This window comes from Manduca sexta, chromosome 10, assembly GCF_014839805.1.
Source record: "Manduca sexta isolate Smith_Timp_Sample1 chromosome 10, JHU_Msex_v1.0, whole genome shotgun sequence".
In the NCBI taxonomy this organism is placed as follows: Eukaryota; Metazoa; Arthropoda; class Insecta; order Lepidoptera; family Sphingidae; genus Manduca; species Manduca sexta.
In genome coordinates this window covers 11,085,412-11,109,066 of record NC_051124.1, presented here as the reverse complement: position 1 = coordinate 11,109,066, position 23,655 = coordinate 11,085,412, and the positions used below count along the sequence as shown (strand labels likewise).

Sequence of the window (23,655 nt, the reverse complement as noted above, 5' to 3'; positions counted from 1 at the left end):
ATGTTGTTTTAGAACAGCGACAGTTTGTTTAGGTGAGAAAGAGTGTGAGACATTTCATATGTATTATTGTGTTTTAGAATACTAATGTCGCGCAAATAGGCTCCATTGACGTCTCGAGTGGGACCGTGTTGTGAGGTATGACCCCCAGAAAGTGCACAAATTAAGGAATTTATGTTTTTTGAAGAATACATATCGACGGTTGAAAGGCTAATTGACTTAAGAGATTTTTTTCGAAAAATTTTGACCATGTTAAGAAAACATAGAAAAAGCTGCTGATTTTAAATTTGTATGAAACTAAGTGTCGCAAAAGAAATGTCGCTTATTTCAATTAGCCTTTCAAACGTAGATATTGTATCTGCAAAATTTTTGTATCAATACTTTTACTTTGTCCAATATGTAGATTAGATCATATTTTCAAAACACGCTCAAATTTCATAACTAATATGATGACTCATTCCCAGCCAAAATAAAACATTTATTTTTAACCCTTATCGTAGAATTTACAACACCGACGCACAAAACCCTTTATGCAGCGAAGCTCCCGCTGATATCGATCCGCGCAAACAATATACCTTCAACACAAAGTTCACCTTCGCCATTTACTAAATGTTTTCTAGAATTTTCCGCCATTTATTCGAACACGTTTACGTTGAAGGTAGTCACGTATCGGTCTGCTAATAGGTTCATCGCAGACCAACGGTTAGGTAGATTGTAAACTGGATTAGGCGAATTTAGACTTGACCCTGGTAATGGAAATACAGAAAGGGAGTCACCTGATACTATTTCATTAGGGAGTTGTTTCATAATGGTCAAGTTAAATTGTAAGCGCCAGTTACGTATAAGACAGGTAATGCTGGATGTACGCTTTTTTTAACCATTTATTCAGGTGCTTTTGCATTTGACCACCTTATATTCTACAAGCTTAGACACTCTGAAACAGGCCCTTGATGTAATAAGAACCGAAGATAAATATATTTTAAAAGGTTTAGAAATGTTTTAGACGTGTCTTTTATCACATTCGGGATTGGGAAGGTGAATTGTTTAACAAACTATAAAGATGGCGCCTTTCATTTGATATTAACATAGTCTAAGTTGTCCATTGGAAAGCATAAGTTTCATTTTCTTTTTATTAGTAATAGATGCTACATTCACTACAGTTGTATTCAATAAACTCCACACTAAGAACTTATTTCATAAGTTTCAAGTAAATTTCAATGTCGATATGTAATTTTATTACCATTTATTCGGCAGCATAGGTTAGAATGTGACGTATATATTAGGACGGCTTATACTACTTATGTTACGAGTAGCATTTAATCAAGTTGTGAAAGATGCCCTAAATCTTCTTAAATTCACCCAGTTTAAAGCACATCATAACTAGTAATTTTGTTACAATGTTGACTTACAACCGAAGCTTCACAATCAGTTTGTAGCAAATCTTATTACATTTTATATCACAGTGACGTAATTCAATAATGCCCGCACAGCAAGCTGAAACAACGGCTTCACAAGAGCGGAGATTTCCTCGGACACGTGTCTACCAGTCCGCTACAAAGGAGATGTTAGACGCTAGACATGTCTCGAGTCTCGACGTACCGCAGGTGTGCAGGAAATGGATGAATCGCTTGCATACCACATTAATCATTTCAATTGATAAACACTTGCATTAAACATGTACTGGGGAATTTCATGCTTTTAGAGATGTTATAAATTAGAAATTACGAAAGCAGGTAAGATAATCAAAATATTACCTATTTATCTATACGGCCTATTGGCTATATTGTGATGTTATATAGCCTATAGCTAAAATAAAGCTTAAAAAGGTTATGCAACAAATCATTTTTCAATTCGAATTTCGAACCAGTAAGTTCTAAGATTAGCGCAATCAAACAAACCAATTCTTCAGCTTTGTATAATAAGTATAGAAGTCTAGATATGTCATTACAAAAAATCATAAGTTGACCGTTATACCAGAAGTGGTTTACGTCAGGTGAAGTAATTATAATTATATTTATGACGTCTTCTTGTAAACGCTTTAAGACTACATTAATCTAACTTTATTATAACATTAATCTTAACAGACTCCAAAAATAACTTACAAATAAAACAAACGAATAACAATTCAATCGACAAACTGCATCAAGGTGTAGAGTGTGCCGAGTACCAACTACCTGAGAATCAAGAACAGAACACTTCGACAGAACTTGCACAACTTGTCCAAACTTGGCGTAAGTACACACTGAGGTGCGCCACTTTGCGTTAATTGTTGTGTACTTTTGCTTCAATTTGCGGTACGTCTGAATTAGCTTGAAGGTATACTATGAGAAGTGTCAGATGTTATCGCAGCTTTATAATATTCGATGTGAAAATAGTTTTCTTTTTGTCTAGTTGTAACGTCTCAATTGCGGCACAACATAATGATGTTTAAATAGAATGCTTGAAAAATACTTGTATTTCCAATAACGTTCTATTGTTATTTCAACGATATCTATTCAGATGTTTTTACGCGCAAAAATAGTAATAATAACCGTTTTTACCTTAACAGGAAAAACTAACCAAGGAATACAGAGTCATATTGGCATTGCGTTAATAAATGAAACTACATACTCGTCTTTACCTCTGCTTACATTCAGGCAAAAAAAAAAAATATCTTTATTTTAATAAGGATGATCAGACATGATCTTGCGACCCTAATTGAAGCAAAAGTTATTTATGAATAATGAAAATTCCAGTTTTACCTTTCTGATTTCCTTATCATCTTATAGTTTAGAGCGATTGTGGCATGTTAACTGAAAGTGCGATGTTGCCGCTCCGACGCATTGTATTACATTAGTACTAGTACAATTGAGGCGTGTAAAAATAAAATTATTTTTTATTGATATTTATTTTGTTCGAAACGAAATTTTACAATTTTTATTTTACATCTACGATTCGATAAACTAATTGTGAAGTGTTATTTTCAAGAAGATATGTATTATTCATTCAGTAAAGCAAAATAACCTTGTACAATATCTCATATATTTTTCTTTAAGCAAAAACTGCCTCTTCACATTTGTCACCAGGTGCCTGATTAACACCAGGTGCTTAATTACACAGTACATAATTCCTGCGAACATAATATTACAATATACGCAGCAATATCCGTCACACGTAGGAGCGTATTTTTTTAAATAAAGAATAAATAGTGTCTTAGTATGTTGTTCTTGTTACACTATAAATGCAATTCCATTTTGTACTCTATAGTTTGTCAATTAAGTTTAATTCACATTATTCAGGCGAATATATTGCCATATACGCAGCAATCTCCGTCACACATAGGAGCGTAATTTTTTAAATAAAGAATGAATAGTATCTTAGTATATTGTTCTTGTTACACTATAAATGCTATTCCATTTTGTACTCTATACTTTGTCAATTAAGTTTAATTCACATAATTCAGGCGAATATATTACAATATACGCAGCAATGTCCGTCACATACAGTGGCGTATTTTTTTAAATAAAGAACGAATAGTATCTTAGTATATTGTTCTTGTTACACTGTAAACTGCAATTCCATTTTGTACTCTATACTTTGTCAATTAAGTTTTTATTTGAAGAACGCAGCATCGTTAGTAAGAGTTTTTGCAAGTAGCCTTAATTCTTCTAAATCTAAGTAATTTATCTCGCTGTTAAAATGTTTCCTCGTAAAAAATGTGGCAGAAAGAAATGGACTAGCTCTACAGTGGCAGTTGAAGTTGTTTTACTTGATTTTTAACATTTCTTAAGTACAGTTAACTAGTTATTGCGGATTATACGGAAAATTATTTAATTTACATTTTTTTTATTAACATTTTTGATTTTATTCCAGCCATGATGGACTATTACAAAAATAGTGTTTCATACGGATATTGAACCTTAAATCCAAATCAACTAGAGATAAAACTGCCACGCTACTTTATATATTTGACACATGCATTTCAACAAAATTGATATAATGTTAAATTTTAAAGCAAATTACGGGGCATAATAAGACTTAATATCTGACGGTTTTATACAATGCAGAGCTTTAAAAAAAATAATGGTGTTTCCACAAGAGTATATAAAGTGTTGGCCAACCTAAAAATCAAATCTCGAAATCGTCAAAATCCAAACGGAAGACACAACAAACCTCATTTACAACAAATACGAATCATTAGTTCCAATAAAAGAAGCCCGCCACGACTTCCGCGGCAAGATTGTCAAGTACAGAGATTTTACGACTTTACGACGGCCATCTCAATCAGTGCGAGGAGCAATTTGCCACAATTGAAAACAAATAAACGCTGCCGTCACCATTCGGCGAGTATCCGACACAGAGTTACAATTTACACTTGGGGCCGGAGTGTACAATTATTTTTATTGGGCTTGCGTGAGCTGTGTTGGTTCGTGGTCTTTATTTTAAATTAACGTTGAGCGCTTCGGAGGACAGGTGCAACTACGATACTTTGCTGGACGTATTTCCGTCCCATGTTATGAAAGACGAGCTTACTGAAATATCAAAAACCCATTCTTATTCCAGGGTATTCACGCATTTCTCAAAGATTCGAACCCAGGCCCTGAAGGTTATCGGAACTGAAGATAAATTAAGTTTACAAGGAACTTTTTATTTTAATTATTATTTCTCCGAACCGTTAATCGGTAATCTTTCTCATGTCATCAATAGTTAAATTTAAGTACTTTTAGTTAAGGAAGTTAAAATTATCAGTAAACATAAATATTCGTGAGATAAGAAACCAAACATCTTTTCCACGTAAAGACATCGTGTACTGATGACTAAATTATACAGTACGTAAGGTTAGTCGAGAGACATTTTTCAGGAGGGGGTATTCAGTGCTCGATGCTCGTCAGAAATATATAATATTGTCCTAATTTTTTTACCAGAATTTTATCACCTATGTACTTACGCCTTTCAAAGCCAGCTTTGAAATGTGAAGGGAACACGAATCATATTTAATGGTCATATTCATACATAATGTCCGGTAAGACAGGCAAAACAATAGCACAACTGTACCCACATGTCGGGAGCCTTTTTACGAAATTAATTTGATTTTTACTCTGTTATTTATCATTATTTTTTCTTGAGTATATTGTTATAAGTTACATGTAAGCATGAATGTTTATGCTTATATGCTTCAGATATGCCTATAGATAAATATAGAAGGAGTCCTAAATAATACGAACTCACCATTCCTAGATATGACCCTGCGCAGCATGTGTCCGAACCGCCTGGCGCCCATACATATCCTCTGCTCGCGCAGCACCTCGTCCGTGCAGTCGCTGTCACTGCTCGCATCGTCCTCACTGTCGTCCTCTGACACGAGGGATCCGCGCGTGACAGTCCCCTCGCCACCCTCGCTGAAGCTGAGGGTCGGCTCGCTCGCGCCCAAACTCTTTGGCTCCGCCGTCCAACCCTCCAAATTATTTACATCGTTGAACAAATCGTCTAGATTAGTCTCTAATAAACCTTTGGCACTGCATATCACTTTACTTTTGGCATCGTTGCGCGTGACGATCGCGTCCACGCTGTTCGAAAGGCACTTTTCCCGTTTCACTGTCTTCGCATCGCAGTCCATCTCGTGCGACGCGTTGATGTTATCGTGCGTTTTCGTTCTGTGTTTTATCCGCAGCGAGTTCTGCGACACTGAGTTCCTCTCCGAAGGCCTCGTTTCCGGCACGCTCACCTCCCTCGGCATCATTTGATTCGGGGGATGACTCGCGCGAAATATATTCGACAACACTAACATTTTCACTGTTTTTAAAGCACCAACACTGGCTAAGTATTCCATCACTGCATTCCTTTTTCATTTCACCGCGCGGCTCGTTTGGCACTGGGGATGTATTCAAACGGTGGTCTCGTGTTAGCGATACGTTTGGGAAGATATAACCGCCTGTTGCAACACAATAACGTATGCAAATGTAGTCTTCACGAAAAAGTAGGTATTATTCATTCGCATAGAATATTTTGATGCGGTCCGGGCTAAGTCGATATTTCGCCGCGGGGCCAGCGCCGACGGTCGACACGAGTGCATAAATAAAATATGTGCAGGGAAACAATCGGCCGCGTCCTCGTCCAAGGCTTTCACTCGTTTCATTAATGCATACGAGTCGGATTTAGAACCGAGCTGTGCCCTGAGCGATATAAACGGCAGCAATAATTTAGTAAAAAGATTTAGGCGCGTCGTTAGGCATTAGCCGGCTGAACTGGCGAGATTTTCTTTATGAGATCGGTTGTGATATCGCATCAGTCAGCCGGGAACAAAGCCACGTCTGGACCGACGACGTGATAACATTTTCAGAACGTAAACGTTATCAACCACGGTGACTTTAGCTTCTGTGCTGAATATAATTTACTCGAGATTAGGTACATTCCGCGCTGTATTTTAAAGGTTATTTACGTCATTTATTTTTCCATTTCTTGTAAAGTATTTTAAACCAGTGACGAACAAAATTGTTCGTTTCGCTGAATACATTAATAGAATTAAATAAATTTGATTTTTTTATATTATTCGAATATGGCTCTTCCCGCAACAATGCTGTCATGTAGTGACATATTGTTTAATAACAACAAATAATAAAAGTCTTTAGGCACACTTAATTGTGTTTTTCGGTGACCATAAATGTAAATTCGTCAACTAATTATAAAAATAGATCCAGGAATGAGGTAATTTTGAGCTCACGTTAAAATTCAAATCTTATGTTCAAGCTATCAGAAATAACGGTACTCTTGTTTCCATTTCACACATATCTCAAAAAATCATGTATCGCCTCGGAATCGAACCCGCGTTCAGCCACTCGTCACCAGGGCCTATATATAAAGCACACCTATCCTTCAATTTAAGCATCAACAAGGCCACAAATTCTGCCGGTAGCATACTATTTCAGACATGGAAATTGAATTTCGTGACTCCATAAAGGTAAAACCTGAGAAGTTCAGAAGCCATTTAGCTTAGAAATAGCGAGGTTTTTCATTCCATATTCTGCTAAAGCATTTTACACAGACATTTGTTCCTAAGTCATGTGTGAGTTCTGTTTTTCAAACCTTTCGAAATCGTTTCCCTTTTTAAAGAGAATACATTCACAAATTCTCTAACATTGCGTTTTTTTAGGGTGTTATTAAAGTATTATGTCTGTGTAACTTCTCATTACGTGATTTTCGTCACAGATTAATTGCCTAGAATATTTTTTGATACGATAATTCTTTACTAAAAACATTTAGTACCCAATATTTCAAGTTCGCATATCTATTTCCATTAATGCGAGTTACCATCAAGGTACCAGGTTAGCATAACTTCAGTAAACCTAGGTGTAGCCCACACGTCCATTATGCAGCGACTTATGGCGCGGCTGGCCGGCTTTTTGCCGTAATCTTGTTCGGCGGACGTGTTTCGCTTACGAAATTTCATAAACTAGCTTTTTTACCCGAATCCCTGGATAACGCTGTAGTGCTGACGTGGCTTTTATCTTATTCAGATTGTATTTAAATGTGTAGTTAAATTTAAACCTGTTTTTTATGAGTTTTAGCTTCTTATGATGTATTCCTATCGGATTTATTGAAATCTCGACTTCGAAGTGGTAATAAGAGCTCTATTATATAAATGGCAAATGTGTAATACACCTATGCATCTGATAAAATAAAAAAGGTTAAATGCTGTAAAAATATTAATTATTTTAGATAAGTCACAAATTCTGATGATAATTATAATTTTCAAAACAACCGTGAAACCGTTCAAGATCCCACGTTTTTGTATCCAGTTATACAATTAGTCAGATTACATTTTCCGGTATAAAAACTTATTATTTTTGATGCAGAGCAAAAAATGTGCCCTCGAACAAGTTATACTTGATTGTTGAGTGGTTAGTAATAAGTTAAGGCTACTTTTTTTTATTCGATATAAAAAACTGGTTCTAACATACATTATGGCGATATGATAATTTTGCCAGCGGGCGGTCATTTAGAATAGCAAACGGTGAATACAAGCAGTTGATAATTTACCCAGAATAATAGAGATAACTTCCTTTTGGACCTCTAGAGAAAAAAGTTAATTATTTGTCTTAAAAGATAAAACATTTTTTTTCAAATCCCACTTAACTACTTAAAAATTATATGGCCGAAAATGGTTTTATTACTTCGCCAAATAGATAAAGTTATTGACCCGCTCGAAAAGGCCATTAGTGCCCAGTGACGTCACGTGACATAACAACAAACATGGCCGACACACCAACCATTTGACTTTTAAATTCACAACTTCGAGCAATAATAGGTATAAATTATTGTCACACAAAGTTGTATTTACCATCACCCAAAACGATGGTCTATAGAAACGTCATAAAAATATAGAGGAGAATATGTTTTTTCGTTCGCAATTGTAAATTTGGCAGCGTGTTCGCACACTTGTAAATATGATGTTAATCGTGTGTGCAATCAAATATTTCCTCTTACGAAAACCTCTCAAGGTCTGATGCAAGGTGAAGGTCGTCTGAGTAGGGACCCCCGGGCAAGCGTAAATGTTTTGGATAATTATATTGAATGTTTTGTATTGACCGCCATGGTCATTCTATATGTATGATAATAATTATGATCAATGAATTTATGAATGGTTATTATGTAAGGAAAGTATAATAACACACTGAATGTATTCTCACCAGATACTTTACGACGACATAATTGAACCCCATTAACCTCAAAGACATTTACATTAGACTATAACGATCGTTTTCTATAAAATAACCCAATTATAATATTATACATAGAACATATTCATATTGAACAAATCGTCGCGCGACAGCAGCCCGTGTGCGATATCTACCACAACCATATATATTTCTTATTATTCTGTAGTCAGTTTGAATAATTAAGAGAACAAGTGAATAAATGCCACTGTTATTTAACAAAAACAAAACACTAACAAGTCAATCCAAATCAACCAATACAAGTATTTAAAAACAAATAAATTCAAACCGTTATAATTTTGTAAAGTGAAATATCGCAGAAGCAATATCTATATCTTAATATATCTATATATATAAAAATGAATCCCTATTTCCCTTGGTCGCGCCATCACGCGTGAACGGCTGAACCGATTTCACTATTTTTTTTGTTGTGTTTGATATTATCAGAAAAGGTTCCTAGAAAGAAAAAATTCAAAACATTGCGCGGAAAATTAGAAAATTTAAGAAAACTTAACGACAATATTAATTTTACTTAACGGTCAGTGGTTTGAAATAACTGTCAGCGATCGACATAATGCGCGCGTGCATACATAGTTAAGACAGGACGTCTGTCTGGTCAGCTAGTCACTAATAGATTAAATATAGTACGATAAATATTTCTAGAATACCATTTGCATATTATTGACGTGAAGAAAAAAACAAACTCTGCGCGAACGAATGAGCAAAGATTTAGGTTAGTGCGAGAAGCATTATCATGTTACTGAATATGTGACGTCTAATAAATTGTGAAGGTTTTGGATTAATTTTAAACCTATTATGTAGATATGATATATGATAGATATGATATGATATACTAAGGATTTGAGTTATCCAGGTAAATAAATAGATAAAAAGTTTATTTTAATTGATATTTATACAGCATACATAATATAAAAATAGATAATATAATTACAATTTAATTTATGTAACATTGTAGTTACAATCAGACTCAACTTAGCAATATGCATCCAAGAAGCAATGGTGGTGATATTGCACGTATGATCGTAAAGTGCGATAAGTAAAAGTTATGAGTTTTTCAATTCCAAAAAGATGTAGGTAGTAATTGCTGAAATTAGAAATGAGGTGAACTGAGACGTGCTTTTAAGATCCAATATCCAATTAAGACAATATTCTGGACAAAACGGTGATAGACTAATTGCATAACATTAATTAATATATGTAGCAAAAATCTTTATAAATGATTAGATACAGAAAATGTAGAAACACTTCACGTATAAAACAACTCCCAATAATATTGTTGGTTCATCATACAATATTGGAAAAGCAAATCTCATCTCTCAAAATACACACATCTATCAACCTTCAAGCAAAACATCCATCTATCTAAATTCTAAACGAACTCCACTCATCCATCTTAAAGAACTTAAAATTTACTAGACGATATCATCTCACAGTTCAGATCACTGAAGAACACTATATTATCATCAAAACAATCGTAACGTATATTGTAGTCAGAAAAGTCGATATCACAATACTTTACAGCATTGATTCCCAAAGTGGTCCCGGTGGGTCTACGTTGGCGTGACCAAAAAATGGGGGTCCACAATTCGTAAGTAGTGGTCCACGAAAATGTATCTGGATTGATAGTAAAGTACTAAAATTTTGCCTTGACTTCACCCATCAATGTAGGCAGATAATATTGATAGGGGTCATAAGAGGCACGATGACAACAACATAACTGTACAGACGCCCTCCGCGACGGCTGGGCGGTAGTTGTACTGCACTCTCTTTGCGAAACAAAAACGACGTTCCACCGGAACCAGCAAAATTTTGAAAGGGGGCTATGAGAAAAAAATGTTTGTGAACCTCTCTTTTACAGTGTGGCCGCGTCTAACACCGCCACGGTACCATTACTTGCTTGTGTTTTGCACCTATAATTTACAATATTGGCCGATGCGAATTACACACTGCCGTTGAAAGTTATGCTCGGATAATGCGCTTTTCCGCGAATATTTACGTAATTTCTATCGCTGTGTTTGTTTTGATTCAGTGAATACGGTAATTGCGCTCAAACGTCAGTAATTCTTGATGCGCAACATGCCGAATGGTAATGATGCACGAAACGTCTTCGTGAAAATTCTAAGTATCTAATCAAAATGTTCGCTTTTATATTATGTTACTCACATGTTGCGCGTATTCTTTGTCCAATGAATACAATATATGGATTTATTACTTTACTAAAAAATTCAAAACTTTTAAGAGTCTTTTTCAAGAATAATGTCACCCAATTAAAAAATCACGAGTCATCTATTATAAAGATATTCATTATTTTAGATATTTTGACTAACTTTGTGACAATTGCATTTCCTTATCTCAGTTTCCTCACGTCTCTACTAGCATGAATTTTAATTCGATTCTACAATCCCGTAATCTTCATAACGCACGCTACCGAACGTTAAAAATGAAACGAAAAGATAATCGATTAAAGAATAATCGTATAACATCATCACGATCTCATTACGAATAAATCGCGATATCGTAAAAAATAATCGCTCTAGACGTGGGAATGATCGCCAAATTTTGTTATTACGGTGGGAACGTTCCAATTTACACTGAATTGACGGGATCGATCGTGACGCCTCGCCGTCTAGCGTGATCCCGGGACGCGCGGGATGTGCGAGATGGAATCGTGAACGCGCGGCATCTCCGCATCCCGGGAGACGATAGCAAGCGGGAAATTGACAAAACCTTACCCCTTCGACGCTTAGTCTTATGTTTTGTTTGGATCTACGCGATGTTGATTTTTGTTGGAGACAACGTTCGGTGACTTACTTGTAAGCGCCGAATAGAAGCCAACTGGTTGTAGCATCGATTCTTTAGCGAAGTTTGTTTACGGATCTAGCCATTTACATTATTTCGAATAAGATTTGTTGTTTCGAAAACAGCATTATACATAACATTATCAATAAAAGAAAACACATAGTTAGACCATGAAATCTGCCAGGAAAAGTGAGAAAAGAGATAGTACTAAATAGTTCTCATTACAATTAAATTAACAGTAAAAAAACTAAATATAAAATTCAAAGGTTTACCAGCACACAATCAAACTGTACCGTTGACAGCTCAGCTGTGGTACAAAAACTATACAAGATTTCCTGCTGCCAGTTATTCAGTTTCAAAACTGTAAATAGATCAAACTTTTTGTACCGACGGCAACAAAAACTGTACGAGTGATCACGTAGCAAGTTAAACAGCATGGAACGCCCACCGCGCCGAACGGCGGAACTAAGAAAGTTGCCGTGTGTGACTCCGTCGAGTGTAAAGATATTTCTCTCTGTAATAGCATTTGTTTGATGAAACTTTGTTTCTGTATTCTGTAGTTTAAGAGTTTTGGCAAAGATTTTAGAGGTTGTTTTTTCCAAGTTGACAAAAAATTAAAATTTCATTTGTAATTGGACGTAGATACGCAAAAAGGATCCAGCCCAAAAATTACACTTTTGAAATAGTGAAGATTTAAGTTTAAATAGTATTTTTGCTCTTTGATATTCTATTTTATATTTTGATACATAATTTGAATAAAATGTTTTTACTGGTAGAAAATATTTGGCATACTGTGCTCATTTTCGACCATACTGTGGGTTGGATCCTTTTTGCGTATCTAAGTCCTATTTGTACTCGGTTCTTCGGCTTTCGAATGACATCGAGTCAACTGATAAAATAAACGAAATGTATTACAAACAGCTACAGAATAATAGATGGTGAGGGTGGCTATAGATATACTATAGCTATGTAGTTATAGTATATCTATAGACACCCTCACCGTATTATAGCTACGATCCATATTTCTCGAATCATACGAAATTGACACCTATACCCAGCACTAAATCATTTATAAAGAAATACTGAAAGAGACACCCAACAGCACACCAGCATTATCATTACAAAAAGAACCCTATTCACTCCACGGAAGATTATAAAATACACTGTTCCCTTGTTTTACATAATTCACCGCACAATAGAACAACCTTTGGAGATATAATCAATTAGACACGAACAGAAAAGCGATTAGCGCAACATGAACGATGACAAATAAATTGCACGTTGTATTTACGTAACAATAAATCAATATAATCGACAGAGCTGTGAATATTGTTATGACACTTAGGTGTAACAAATGGTTGATAAAGACAAATATAATTAATGCAATTTCGCTTTATATAAGATCACAATGTCGGTAAAAAATTATAATTAATGGTTTCACAAGTGTCCAGGATTATCAATCATATGATAAAGGATGCAAGCATGACTTCCGCTGCGACTTTCGTGAAAATATGAGAGTGCGACAAAGATAGCAATATCTTCCCATTAATGCACATGAATGAATGGACACGAAATCAGATCAGATTTTTTTGTATCGAAAATTTGTCAACAAAGGTTTATTTAGCAACACATTTTTCACAAATTAGCTATTTGTATTGTAATCATAATAATTTATGCATCTATAAAGGAATTATTTGAATACCAAATGATTTCATCTACTAACATACTGGCATTTGTATTACCATAAATTATTTCCCCATTAAATACAAACAAAATAAAAATAATTTTATATTAGTCTGTTTGAATTTAAATTGCGACATATGAAATCCAAAATTACGCAAACTAATGCAAATATCATGGGAATAAATCGAGGCATTAATTGATTGGCCGCACCATTTCGAGGCAGACGGTAATGATTGCACACAAATAAATCTTTACAAATTGTACAAATTATATCTAATTCAAGGCACTTTTGAATTTGTGCAATATAATTATAACAAACGAATAGTTAGTCCTATATTTATCGCGAGTTGAGAGTTTAAGAACTAATTAGCTGCCGTATTATGATACATATAATATTATTATGACATACAATAGTTGTAGCTATTGATATCGAAATAAGGGAATAAAACACTACAGTAGTATACTACTGTTATAACACGCACCATATACAAAAGTCTCTACAAAACTACTACGCCAGCGCCACCTAATAAAAAATTGTGATAAAAAATCATTATTTCCTGGAAGCAAATTACTCGGGTAAAGAATTGCCTATGTATTATTCCAGTACATTGTCTACGTATATGCCCAAATGCACCCAAATCCGTTCAGTTGTTTTTGCGTTTAGTTCTAACAAACATCCAAACGTTATCATAAACTTTAACATTTAAAATATTAGTAAGAGAACATTATGATGAATATAACTAACCTTTATCCAAAAGCAATGCTTTAGTCAGACGTATTAGTTCAAAAACTCATACATAGTCCGTAGCGTGATCTGAACCTACATTCAATTCATTTTGTCTATCATAAAAATAAATGTCTCCAATGAACAGGTCATTACCGTAAGTGCGTGTGACCAATAGAATCCGAGTGATGTAATGAGACGTCAAAAAGCCGCCAATCGTACATAACGCCGACGACTATTGTTATTACAAACGATGTATATTGGATGGAAATCAGGAACAGAAGCGCGCAATTGTGACCAATTGTCTTCGCGGATTGTTAAGATAGTAACACAACGGTCATGCTTAGAATTATCAACAATTATAATTACTGTGATGTTTTATGAAATTATCCCAATTATAAAAATATTTTTTATTTTAACTGGACTGAACATTAAAGCATTATAACTATGTTGAATAACAGAAATAAAATATTGATGGTTACATTTTCTATTTGTGACATGACCCGCCCCAGGCAATACTCTTAACAAGAGTTGATTAACCAATGATGACCAATTAAGTATTTTTAACGGCTGATAAATAAGTTTTAAATGTAACCATCAGTTGTTTTCCCGTTAAAGGCTGATTTTGGTAAGATAAAAGTTATCTATCTAATAAATTTTAACACGACCGAGTATAAAACTGAAACAATTGAACAACTTCATTCATACTGCTATCACTTTCAATTTTTTCGCCTTTTTTTTCAATAATATAAACAATTTTAATAGCATGATTGGAAACTTAAGCCTAAGTTAAAAAACGTAAAAGAACTAAACCAAAAAATCTTTAAAATCCTCTAATCTTTTTTCACACATCGCTACACAGAGGTCAAAGGTATTTTTCACACGCAAAACTGAAAATTTACAATGACCATGAACAATAATTTTAAAAACTATTAACGGTCAACGAACCGTCGACGTTATTAGAGGCAATAAAGTTACGTACGTAATACTCATTTATTACGTACTCTACGAAATAGGACGTAAATATAATAAATAAAACTTAAAATTTGTCTCGACCCCGTAACAGCTCATAATGTTGTCGGTAGACATTTTATTAACTGTAACGGCCCGCTCCCGTGCCGTAGTAACGCTAAAATGTTTAATGTTTCAGACTTATTCCAGACTAATGGCGAATATAAACCTAGAATCTAGGAGAAAATGTTTGAGACATTAAAGTTTGTCGACGGTAGAAATTTAATTAACTAAAATGAATCCAACAGACAATTATCGTGGTAACGGAGATAGATAATTAAAACTAGTTATTGAACTACTTTGTAGGCTCCAATTTTAACTAGTAAATTTTAATTTCTAAGTTTAAAAACAAATTGTATAAAATTAACTTCAATTTTTGAATACAAAACCGATACAGTCAATTTTACATTCGCGCCGTATCAACCATTTATTTTTTACACCATTTGTCTGTAACTGTAACATCAACCTGTATTACAAGCCGACCGGCCGGTATTACTGTACAGTGACGTCATAATTGCCCGTGCGATCGGGCAAAAAAACTCGCCCAGCACTGAATCTCGCGCAAGTAACGGTGCCCGCAACTCGGTCACGACCGCCCGGTGCGTCCCGGCCCTAATCGCTCGAAATGCTCTGATATTAAATGGATACATTAGTGGCAAGTGTTATGAGAAACTTGTGACGTCACCGTACATTACCCGGCGGCCGTTGGCGAATTTTTCCATCGCGATGGCGTCATTTAGACAGATGACCCGAATAGACAGATGCTTATAGAACAAATAAATTAATTAAACTCTAAAATTAAAGATGACAGAAATGGTACTAAAATAGATTATAGAATACTGGAGCGCAAAGCTAAGTAAGAACATACATGAAACGAACCGTAGGCATTAGTAAATTTAAATAATAAACATCATGCTGATTGCGTAAGATTAATACGACCCGATACATAATAAATAGTATTGTAATTTAATTTTTTAGCATACAAATAGAAAGTTCTGGAACTAAACACAACTGTACATTGAATATACTGACATTCCTTAAATCTAAAATTATGCTATGAATGAAATAATTCGCATTTCACTCCTTAATAATTTAGTCAATGTCAAACCGTGTATACCTTACCCTGCCTTTTGTCGGATACCTATTTTCAATGATATGTTCATTTACATAATTGACCCCAGCGATTGACCCACATATCGACTAATTTCGTGTCCAAGGTGATTCGCAGAATTGCCACTTTATGCAGCCGTTTATTATACACGTTGCTAACAAAGATATAAGGTATTAATGAAATATAATTATGACAATCCATATTAATTTGTACTGGTAATACTATTGCAAACGGAAAACATGTAAATTAATATTTAGCGAAGGAAAATCTATATTTATGTAAACAAAGTACCATCGTTTGGATCAATGGCTTTATAAGACTACACGCCATTCAATTATAGAATACAATATAGCTGAGAGCGTATCCAGAATATTTGTTAATAATACATGAAAAAATAAATACTTCTACTTTCAAACTAATACCCCTATCACATCATGGGTCGGAACAAACTTGGCGAAAAGTGGGTGGCCTGGTTGTGTGTGTGTGTGTGTGTGTGTGTGTGTTTACTCATACAAATTTCTTAATTCATCTGCTTTTCATTTCAAATTCTCTTACAATTTCGCATACCGAAATCAGTATCGCTTAAGTAAAGGAAATAGGAGCTCGTTACTGTATCGACTGGATAAAAAAACATGAACAAAGTGCAAACACTCTTAAGACACCGAAGAGCGAACCATCTTGAGGCAAAAAGAAACAATGGAAGGACGGGAACAAAGGAAAGCACTACCGGCACAATCTTCTCAAATTGAAATATTTTCACTTAAAACATTAAGAACATTATTTAGAATAATAGATTAGCTATAACCTAATGAGAATGTTAAGATCGTGGATTTTATAAACGATGTGATTTAATTAATATTATGTTAGTTTAATTACCAATTAGCAAAGACAAGGAAAATACAGTAAAAAAACTACATTCCTAAGAATATTCCATAAGAATTTCAAAGCTATGTGAAGTTTGTAACCCGCACAAGGCCAGCGGAATGAACTAAGGCTTTTATCTTCTTAGTAGTAGAGAAGACCTGTGACCGGCAGTAGAACAATATATAATACAAGGATGGTATCATCATAATGCATCAACTGAATCATCATCAGCCACATGAAATTAGCTGTTGTACTTTCCAGACGGGCATGTCAAAAGCGGCCTAAATCCAGCGTGTTCCTGAGATCTATATCAAGTCATCATAGTGTTATGATTACTAATGAGCAATTGAATTAACCCTGTATAAGTTTCTACAAGTGATATTAGATATGTGATAACGATTAGAGAACTATCCAAAATAAAAATACAAATGAAAAGTTCAAAATGAATACCTAGTACTCAACTTATCTAGCTTCAAGATTAAAGAGGAAAACCTTCCATCAACCGTGGCGTCGTTTCGTAAGGATTACGTTGGCGCCATTTTGAAAGCCCCCAACAATCGTATCAGGAATCCATCATCGAATCCCGTACGCGACAGACATGATAAAGATCTATGAACTTGCAGCGTAGAACGTTCAGGTGAATATAGAAATAGGTATTTATAGAATTGGTTTACATAAACCGTGTAAAAACAATAGTAGTTCTCTATTGCTTCATGATATTGCTATCTTACAGATGTTTCCTATGTCTACTTTCTACATGTTATAGTTCTCACGTATGCGAGTCCATCTCAGCGTCTCACACGCATTGTATTTTTTTGCCATCAAGCCATAATCGGTACACAGTACTGTTGTGATGAATACAACCGAAGTTTGAGGGTCATTGTAATTACATACAGTTAACTAGCTTTCCGCGGCTTCGCCAACGTGAAAGTTTTCTGGGATAATAGTCCCTATATAAAATTTCCGGGATAGAATGTACTCTACGTCCTTCGTAGGATTTCAAACTATCTCCATACCAAAATTTATCGAAATGCATTTAGTAATTTTGAAGTTTATCGCGTTCAGACAGATAAACAGGCGCGGTGGGGGATTTTGTTTTACAATATGGAACGATGGTATTTACAATTACATATCTCAGGATGACGTTCGCAGTTTACTGCACTGCACTACTGATTGGTTAGCAACAAGCCCTAGAATTTTAAAAATAATACTATTCAATGCTCTTGGACAAAACAAAAATCTGACTGGATATAAAAAGTGTATTTTTTACAACATGTTGCAAATAATCTAAAGTAATCATAATTGTGGTATAATCGTGTGAATTTTCTCATGCTTGTCCGTTCGTATCAAAAATATATCTTTTTATGTTTTTTTTTATTATTGTTATCTACACTATTATATAAAGCTGAAGAGTTTGTTTGTTTGTTTGTTTGTTTGTTTGTTTGAACGCGCTAATCTCAGGAACTACCGGTCCAAACTGAAAAATTCTTTTTGCGTTGGATAGCCCTATGTTCGTGGAGTGCTATAGGCTATATATCATCACGCTATACCCAATAGGAGCGGAGCAGTAATGGCTAATCTCAGGAACTACCGGTCCAAACTGAAAAATTCTTTTTGCATTGGATAGCCCTTTGTTCGTGGAGTGCTATAGGCTATATATCATCACGCTATACCCAATAGGAGCGGAGCAGTAATGGCTAATCTCAGCAACTACCGGTCCAAACTGAAAAAATCTTTTTGCGTTGGATAGCCTTTTGTTCGTGGAGTGCTATAGGCTATATATCATCACGCTATACCCAATAGGAGCAGAGCAGTAATGGCTAATCTCAGGAAATACCGGTTCGAACTAAAAAATCATTTTGTATTGGATAGCCCTTTGTTCGTGAAGTGCTATAGGCTATATATCATCACGCTATGACCAATAGGAGCAGAGCAGTAATGAAACATGATGCAAAAACGGGGACAATTTATTAGTTTTGAGAGCTTCTGTTGCGTGCGCTGCGTAAACGGTTAAAGTTATGCAACAATAATGTATGACGGGATTGTTCCTCTTAAAAAGTTCTACAAAAATATATCATAAAACAAAGTCCCCCGCTGCATCGGTCTGCCCGAACGTGTTAAACTCAAAAGCTACCCAACGTATTAGGATAAAATTTGGTATGGAGACAGTTTGAGACCCTGGGAAGAACATAGGCACCCGGGAAAATATATAGCGTGACTTTTATAACGGAAAACTTTAGCCCGAAAAACTTTATAACGCGGGCGGAGCCGCGGGAAAAAGCTAGTTATAAAATATTTCGTTTCGGCCGGCCATTTTAAACATTCCTCGGTTATATTATATAATTTTATACCATTGAATTATTTAGATATACGAATTAAGAACTGTATACACTAATTACATTATGTGTATTGGAAAGATTTGCATTAAAGTCCAGGATAATTTTGTCGACTGTTGAGGGGTATCCATCTCTTGTCAGTCGACATTCTACTGGACCTTTCCACCTACCACCAGGTGCAGTGTTGTCAAAAAATAAATGAAGCTAAAATTACATAATTTATCACTAAACCTCACATTGTCTTAACTTCAACCATTTACGTCATTTTGTTTATGTTGTCAGATAGAATCAGTCCTTATTACAACTATAATTATCAATACTATATATCAACCCAGAGATAATTTTACATCTTCTACGACCAGCTCAAAAGACCACGTGTATATATAAATTCAAAAGAATGCACAACACTGCACCTCGCAGAGTTAGCATTAATAACTTTCTCCTCATGAAGTCTAGACTTGGCACGTGAATACATCCCTCTCTGTCGGTCGTAGAACAAGTTCTTTACACCAGAGTGAATCGGCAACAGAATGCACGCACCACAAATGATGCAGAACCGCTGTGCCCCTTATTGGTTATTTTCGGCCTTGAGTGAAAGTCTCTGTTTACTGTTGCAAAATGTAAGTACGCGTTATTGTTTGTTGAGATAATTTTATTTGATATATATAGCGAAAAGGGTGTTTGCACCGCGCTCGTGTTTGTGATGGGAAGTGTTAGGAGCATGTGGTAACCGGTTCGCATGTTTGACATGTTACGTCAAGCAAGCGAAACTGGACCGTTTGTTCTTAATTATAAGCTTCGAAGTTTTGAAAAGCGTATCAAAATATATCATGATAATTTTTGTGGTACTTCTACAGAATGAAAGAGCTCGCTTTACATGACTGTACATTTCATTCCTCCAAAACCTTTTGCTTTCCGTAAAGCCCTAAAGTATCGCGAAACCTCATAGGTACTATGGATCATGGACTTATCATCAGGTAGCTCGCTGGTTCTGGCACCAACTTTATGATGCATGGCACTTCAAAACACGACCCAACTACCAAAGGTATTTAATCTTGACAGTCTCATTGTTCTCGGAATAAATCCACACAACCATTGCTATATTTTGTAAACTTGCTAAGTAAATACGTTGATATCCAGTTATGCATATCACAGATGAAACGTTTCAAGCGATTCTAGCGTCTACAGCAAAGTAAAAAGGAACGAATTCGTGTGCACACCAAAGAGATGGCGTAACTGATTACAACGACCGTATCTACGTATAATAAATTCTAAATTTTACGTCCGTCCGTGAATTCATACAGTTAGATTAAGACTTCTGAGAAGTCTTGGAATACTTAGGTTATAGACAACTATATATAAAGAAACGGAACGGTCTGTTTGGGTATTTGTTACCAATTCTCCGAATTAATATTTGAAAGGAAAAGATATGTTCCGTTTTCATCTGGAGTTAAAATTGATTTTCAGAGTCGAGGTCTATGCTATATTATAATAGACGAGTCTAATCTAGCATATTATACCAGAATAATGTAGGACAAAATCAATTCAGAATATAAAGTATGTTGTTTTTATCATGCAAATTTACTTTTTGCCTGTCTTTTTGGTTTTGTCATGCTTGTATCACAAAAAGAACAATTCGTAAGATTCTTATAAAATATTCTATAATATCTTGATATACAATATTTTATTTTATCACAATTCACAATCGCTCCTCTTAACATATTTAACTTTAAACCTTATTAACATTTAAACAGAGCCCTTTACGTCTCAACGTTAACTTTCAACTCAACGCAGTCAAAACATCAAAGCTACTACATAAATAATATTTTTGGAACGTGTTGTCTGTATTTCAGTTGGCAAGTACAATAAAACTGCGCGAGTATACAATGCCGCCGAGGTGTTCGCGTAATGATATCGTTGAATTATTCCAAACATGGCGCGGGCCACTTAAATATTTGGGCTTTGGGCCGTTACCATGAAAATTTTCACAGTTTACATTTTTATTACGCTCATACGGCCTTTGGAGGATTGGTACTACGTTTGTTGTATATGTTTATTTTATTTATCTGGTAGTGCGGGTTGTTTAGTGCTCCAAATGCATTCAATTTGAATAAGGCGCTAACTGATATTGTCATAATAAATGTCGTTTTATGTAATAAATTCAGAAGGATATTTGACCAAAAATTATTAGTATTATTTTTAAATTTTATAACAGCATTTGAACATTACTGAAAACGAAGTTAAAACTCTTAATAGTTCCTTGAAATTACCATTCTACTTACTACAAAAAATAAGCATATAGTACCTTTTTAAACCAATGTTTTGCTTGCATACTTAATACGATCATCCTAGCGACCATCACAACTGTTTTCTGCCAACTAAAGGCTCTAATAAGCAGCGAACCCAAAAACAGATAAAGCATGTCAATATATCTCCTAAAACTAGTCTGAATTGCAAATACGAAAAAAAGCCTTATAAAAATCCAATGTCTTGGAAAGAAATCCCGCGCGCAAACATTGTTTTACACAAATGTACATGTAAATATACTTGTTACATTGTTTGTGAGTCACCAAATATTTCGCAGCCAGATCAAGGTTCCACGGAGAGGCTATTGGCCTATCCGACTTACTTAAACCAAAACCATATTATAACCCTTAACCCGCACATGATAGGGTTCATAATAAATCGTAATCCACCCAACAAGCGGTGTTGATATCCGATATATTTTATGTCAAAACGCACTCTCGGCGATATTACAGTAAACTAGTAGAGCCGTGTACGACACAACTCTCGGCCACAGTGGAGCTTGTGGAATTTCGTGCTGCGAATTCGTTGAAAGGATTTAATGTTCCGTTCGCCATAACACAGTATAAAGTTTCGTCATATAGAAATGCGTAATGGCCGGAGTTGCGAATGCATCCGTTGTTTTTATGTCAAAAAGCACTCGGAGCAAATGAGGCAGAGTTCAAAACCCAGGGCGATGCGACCGGCGCCGGCCGCGCGCTGTCCGCCGAGTTCAGTCCGGCTAATGCGTACTCACACATGTTTTATTTAATCCAAACTCCGCATTCGAAGCCGGTATCGTCGTACATTTTTTGCACTCTTTGCTGTCAAGAGGAAGGTCAAAATAATACTCTTTATAATGCACCTTGAACGCGACTCGTGAGAGCTTCTATTTGTATATTCATGTCTCAATAGACGTGTCTGTTTTCACCGCCAGATAACAATATAGAGAAATCCTTTGTTTACCGCGGAGCATTGGCGGATCACACACTTATCGATACCGACTCGGAACCGATAGCGATTCGCAATGCGCTAATGTAATCTGAAACACGGCTCAGTAGGTCAGAAAGCGACCGCGAACACGAGGGACCTTCTTATCGGGCCCCGGCGCAATCCGAAATTTCGAAACCTAAACCTCACGCGAACCGCAATGTGGGTCACGACGTTATCTGCCGCAACAGACGGGTAAACAAAGAGCACGCCGGAAAGCCGGGCCCGAATCACCGGCTATTGGCAAAAACTGCATCCGTTACATGGCAAAACAAACACAAAGCACCTCGTGCGCGCGGCGTCGCAGGCGGGCGCGGCGTGCGCCGTGCGGCGGCGAGGTCATCGTTTCCATTCTAGTTCCGCGTAACCACTAACACGAGACGCAACGGAACCGCGCTTGGTGCAATCCAGATTTCGAAACGCGAATTGTCGCGCGCGCAGCTGATCGGTGGCATAGACGCGTGCGCGCGCCGCTTCTCGCCGCGCCACTGCTCGCGGCCCGCGGGCGCAGAGAACCGCGCCGCCGCCACCGCCACCGCCGCGCCAATTAGCCGCCGACCTCCGCTCTGCTCCACGGTCCACCGTGGAACCGACAATAATCAACACTGGCGGACCGCCGCACTGGCCGAACAATGAACCCTGATGAGATGAGACCGTTTCGAGCACGTCACTTCACAACATTCGCGACGAGCCGACACTTGTACACGCATTGTAATGGCAAATTTGAGTTATAATAGTGTTTGTATCATTATGCAAATGTATGCACGAACAACGTCATATTAGCATATGTAGAACCGTCAAACTTGAAGGTAAACATTTTGAGGTAAAGCCGCGCATATGTTACACTTCTCTATCTACGATTCATACATCTGAATTCAGATAAACAAAGTTAATTAGGTGAATTCAATTAAAATACCTCAATAAAAATATTTGTAAGGTATTTCAAAAATATTTCGAATATTTGCAAACATGTTGGTTTCTTTTTGCGTTCATTTAACGAAGCTATTCCCCAAGCTAGTTGCACGTCAGCGGGTAGGAAGGCCGATCAATCACGTATCAATTGGCGGCCAATTTGCAGTCCATTTCTCGGTGCGGCCCACTGGAGTGCTCTGGGGTGGTGTCAACTGCCAATGCCGGAGCGGC

The 23,655-nt window shown here is 36.1% G+C and overlaps 1 protein-coding gene across 2 annotated transcripts in view; it reads right to left on the bottom strand.

Annotated features, from left to right (window-relative positions):
• Positions 1-23,655, bottom strand: part of LOC115441916 (atypical protein kinase C) — a 243,989-nt gene that overhangs the window by 204,275 nt on the left and 16,059 nt on the right. The window contains exons 1-2 of one of the 2 annotated variants that reach the window (XM_037437255.1): positions 22,799-23,006; positions 5,206-5,848 (exon numbers count right to left, since the gene is read on the bottom strand). The exons of the other annotated variant lie outside the window; for it this stretch is intronic. Of the exons in view, the coding sequence (XP_037293152.1) occupies positions 5,206-5,806 (601 nt within the window). The 5' untranslated portion in view covers positions 5,807-5,848; positions 22,799-23,006. Of the gene's footprint in view, positions 1-5,205; positions 5,849-22,798; positions 23,007-23,655 lie in introns of those variants that run through there. 2 annotated transcript variants of the gene reach the window in all.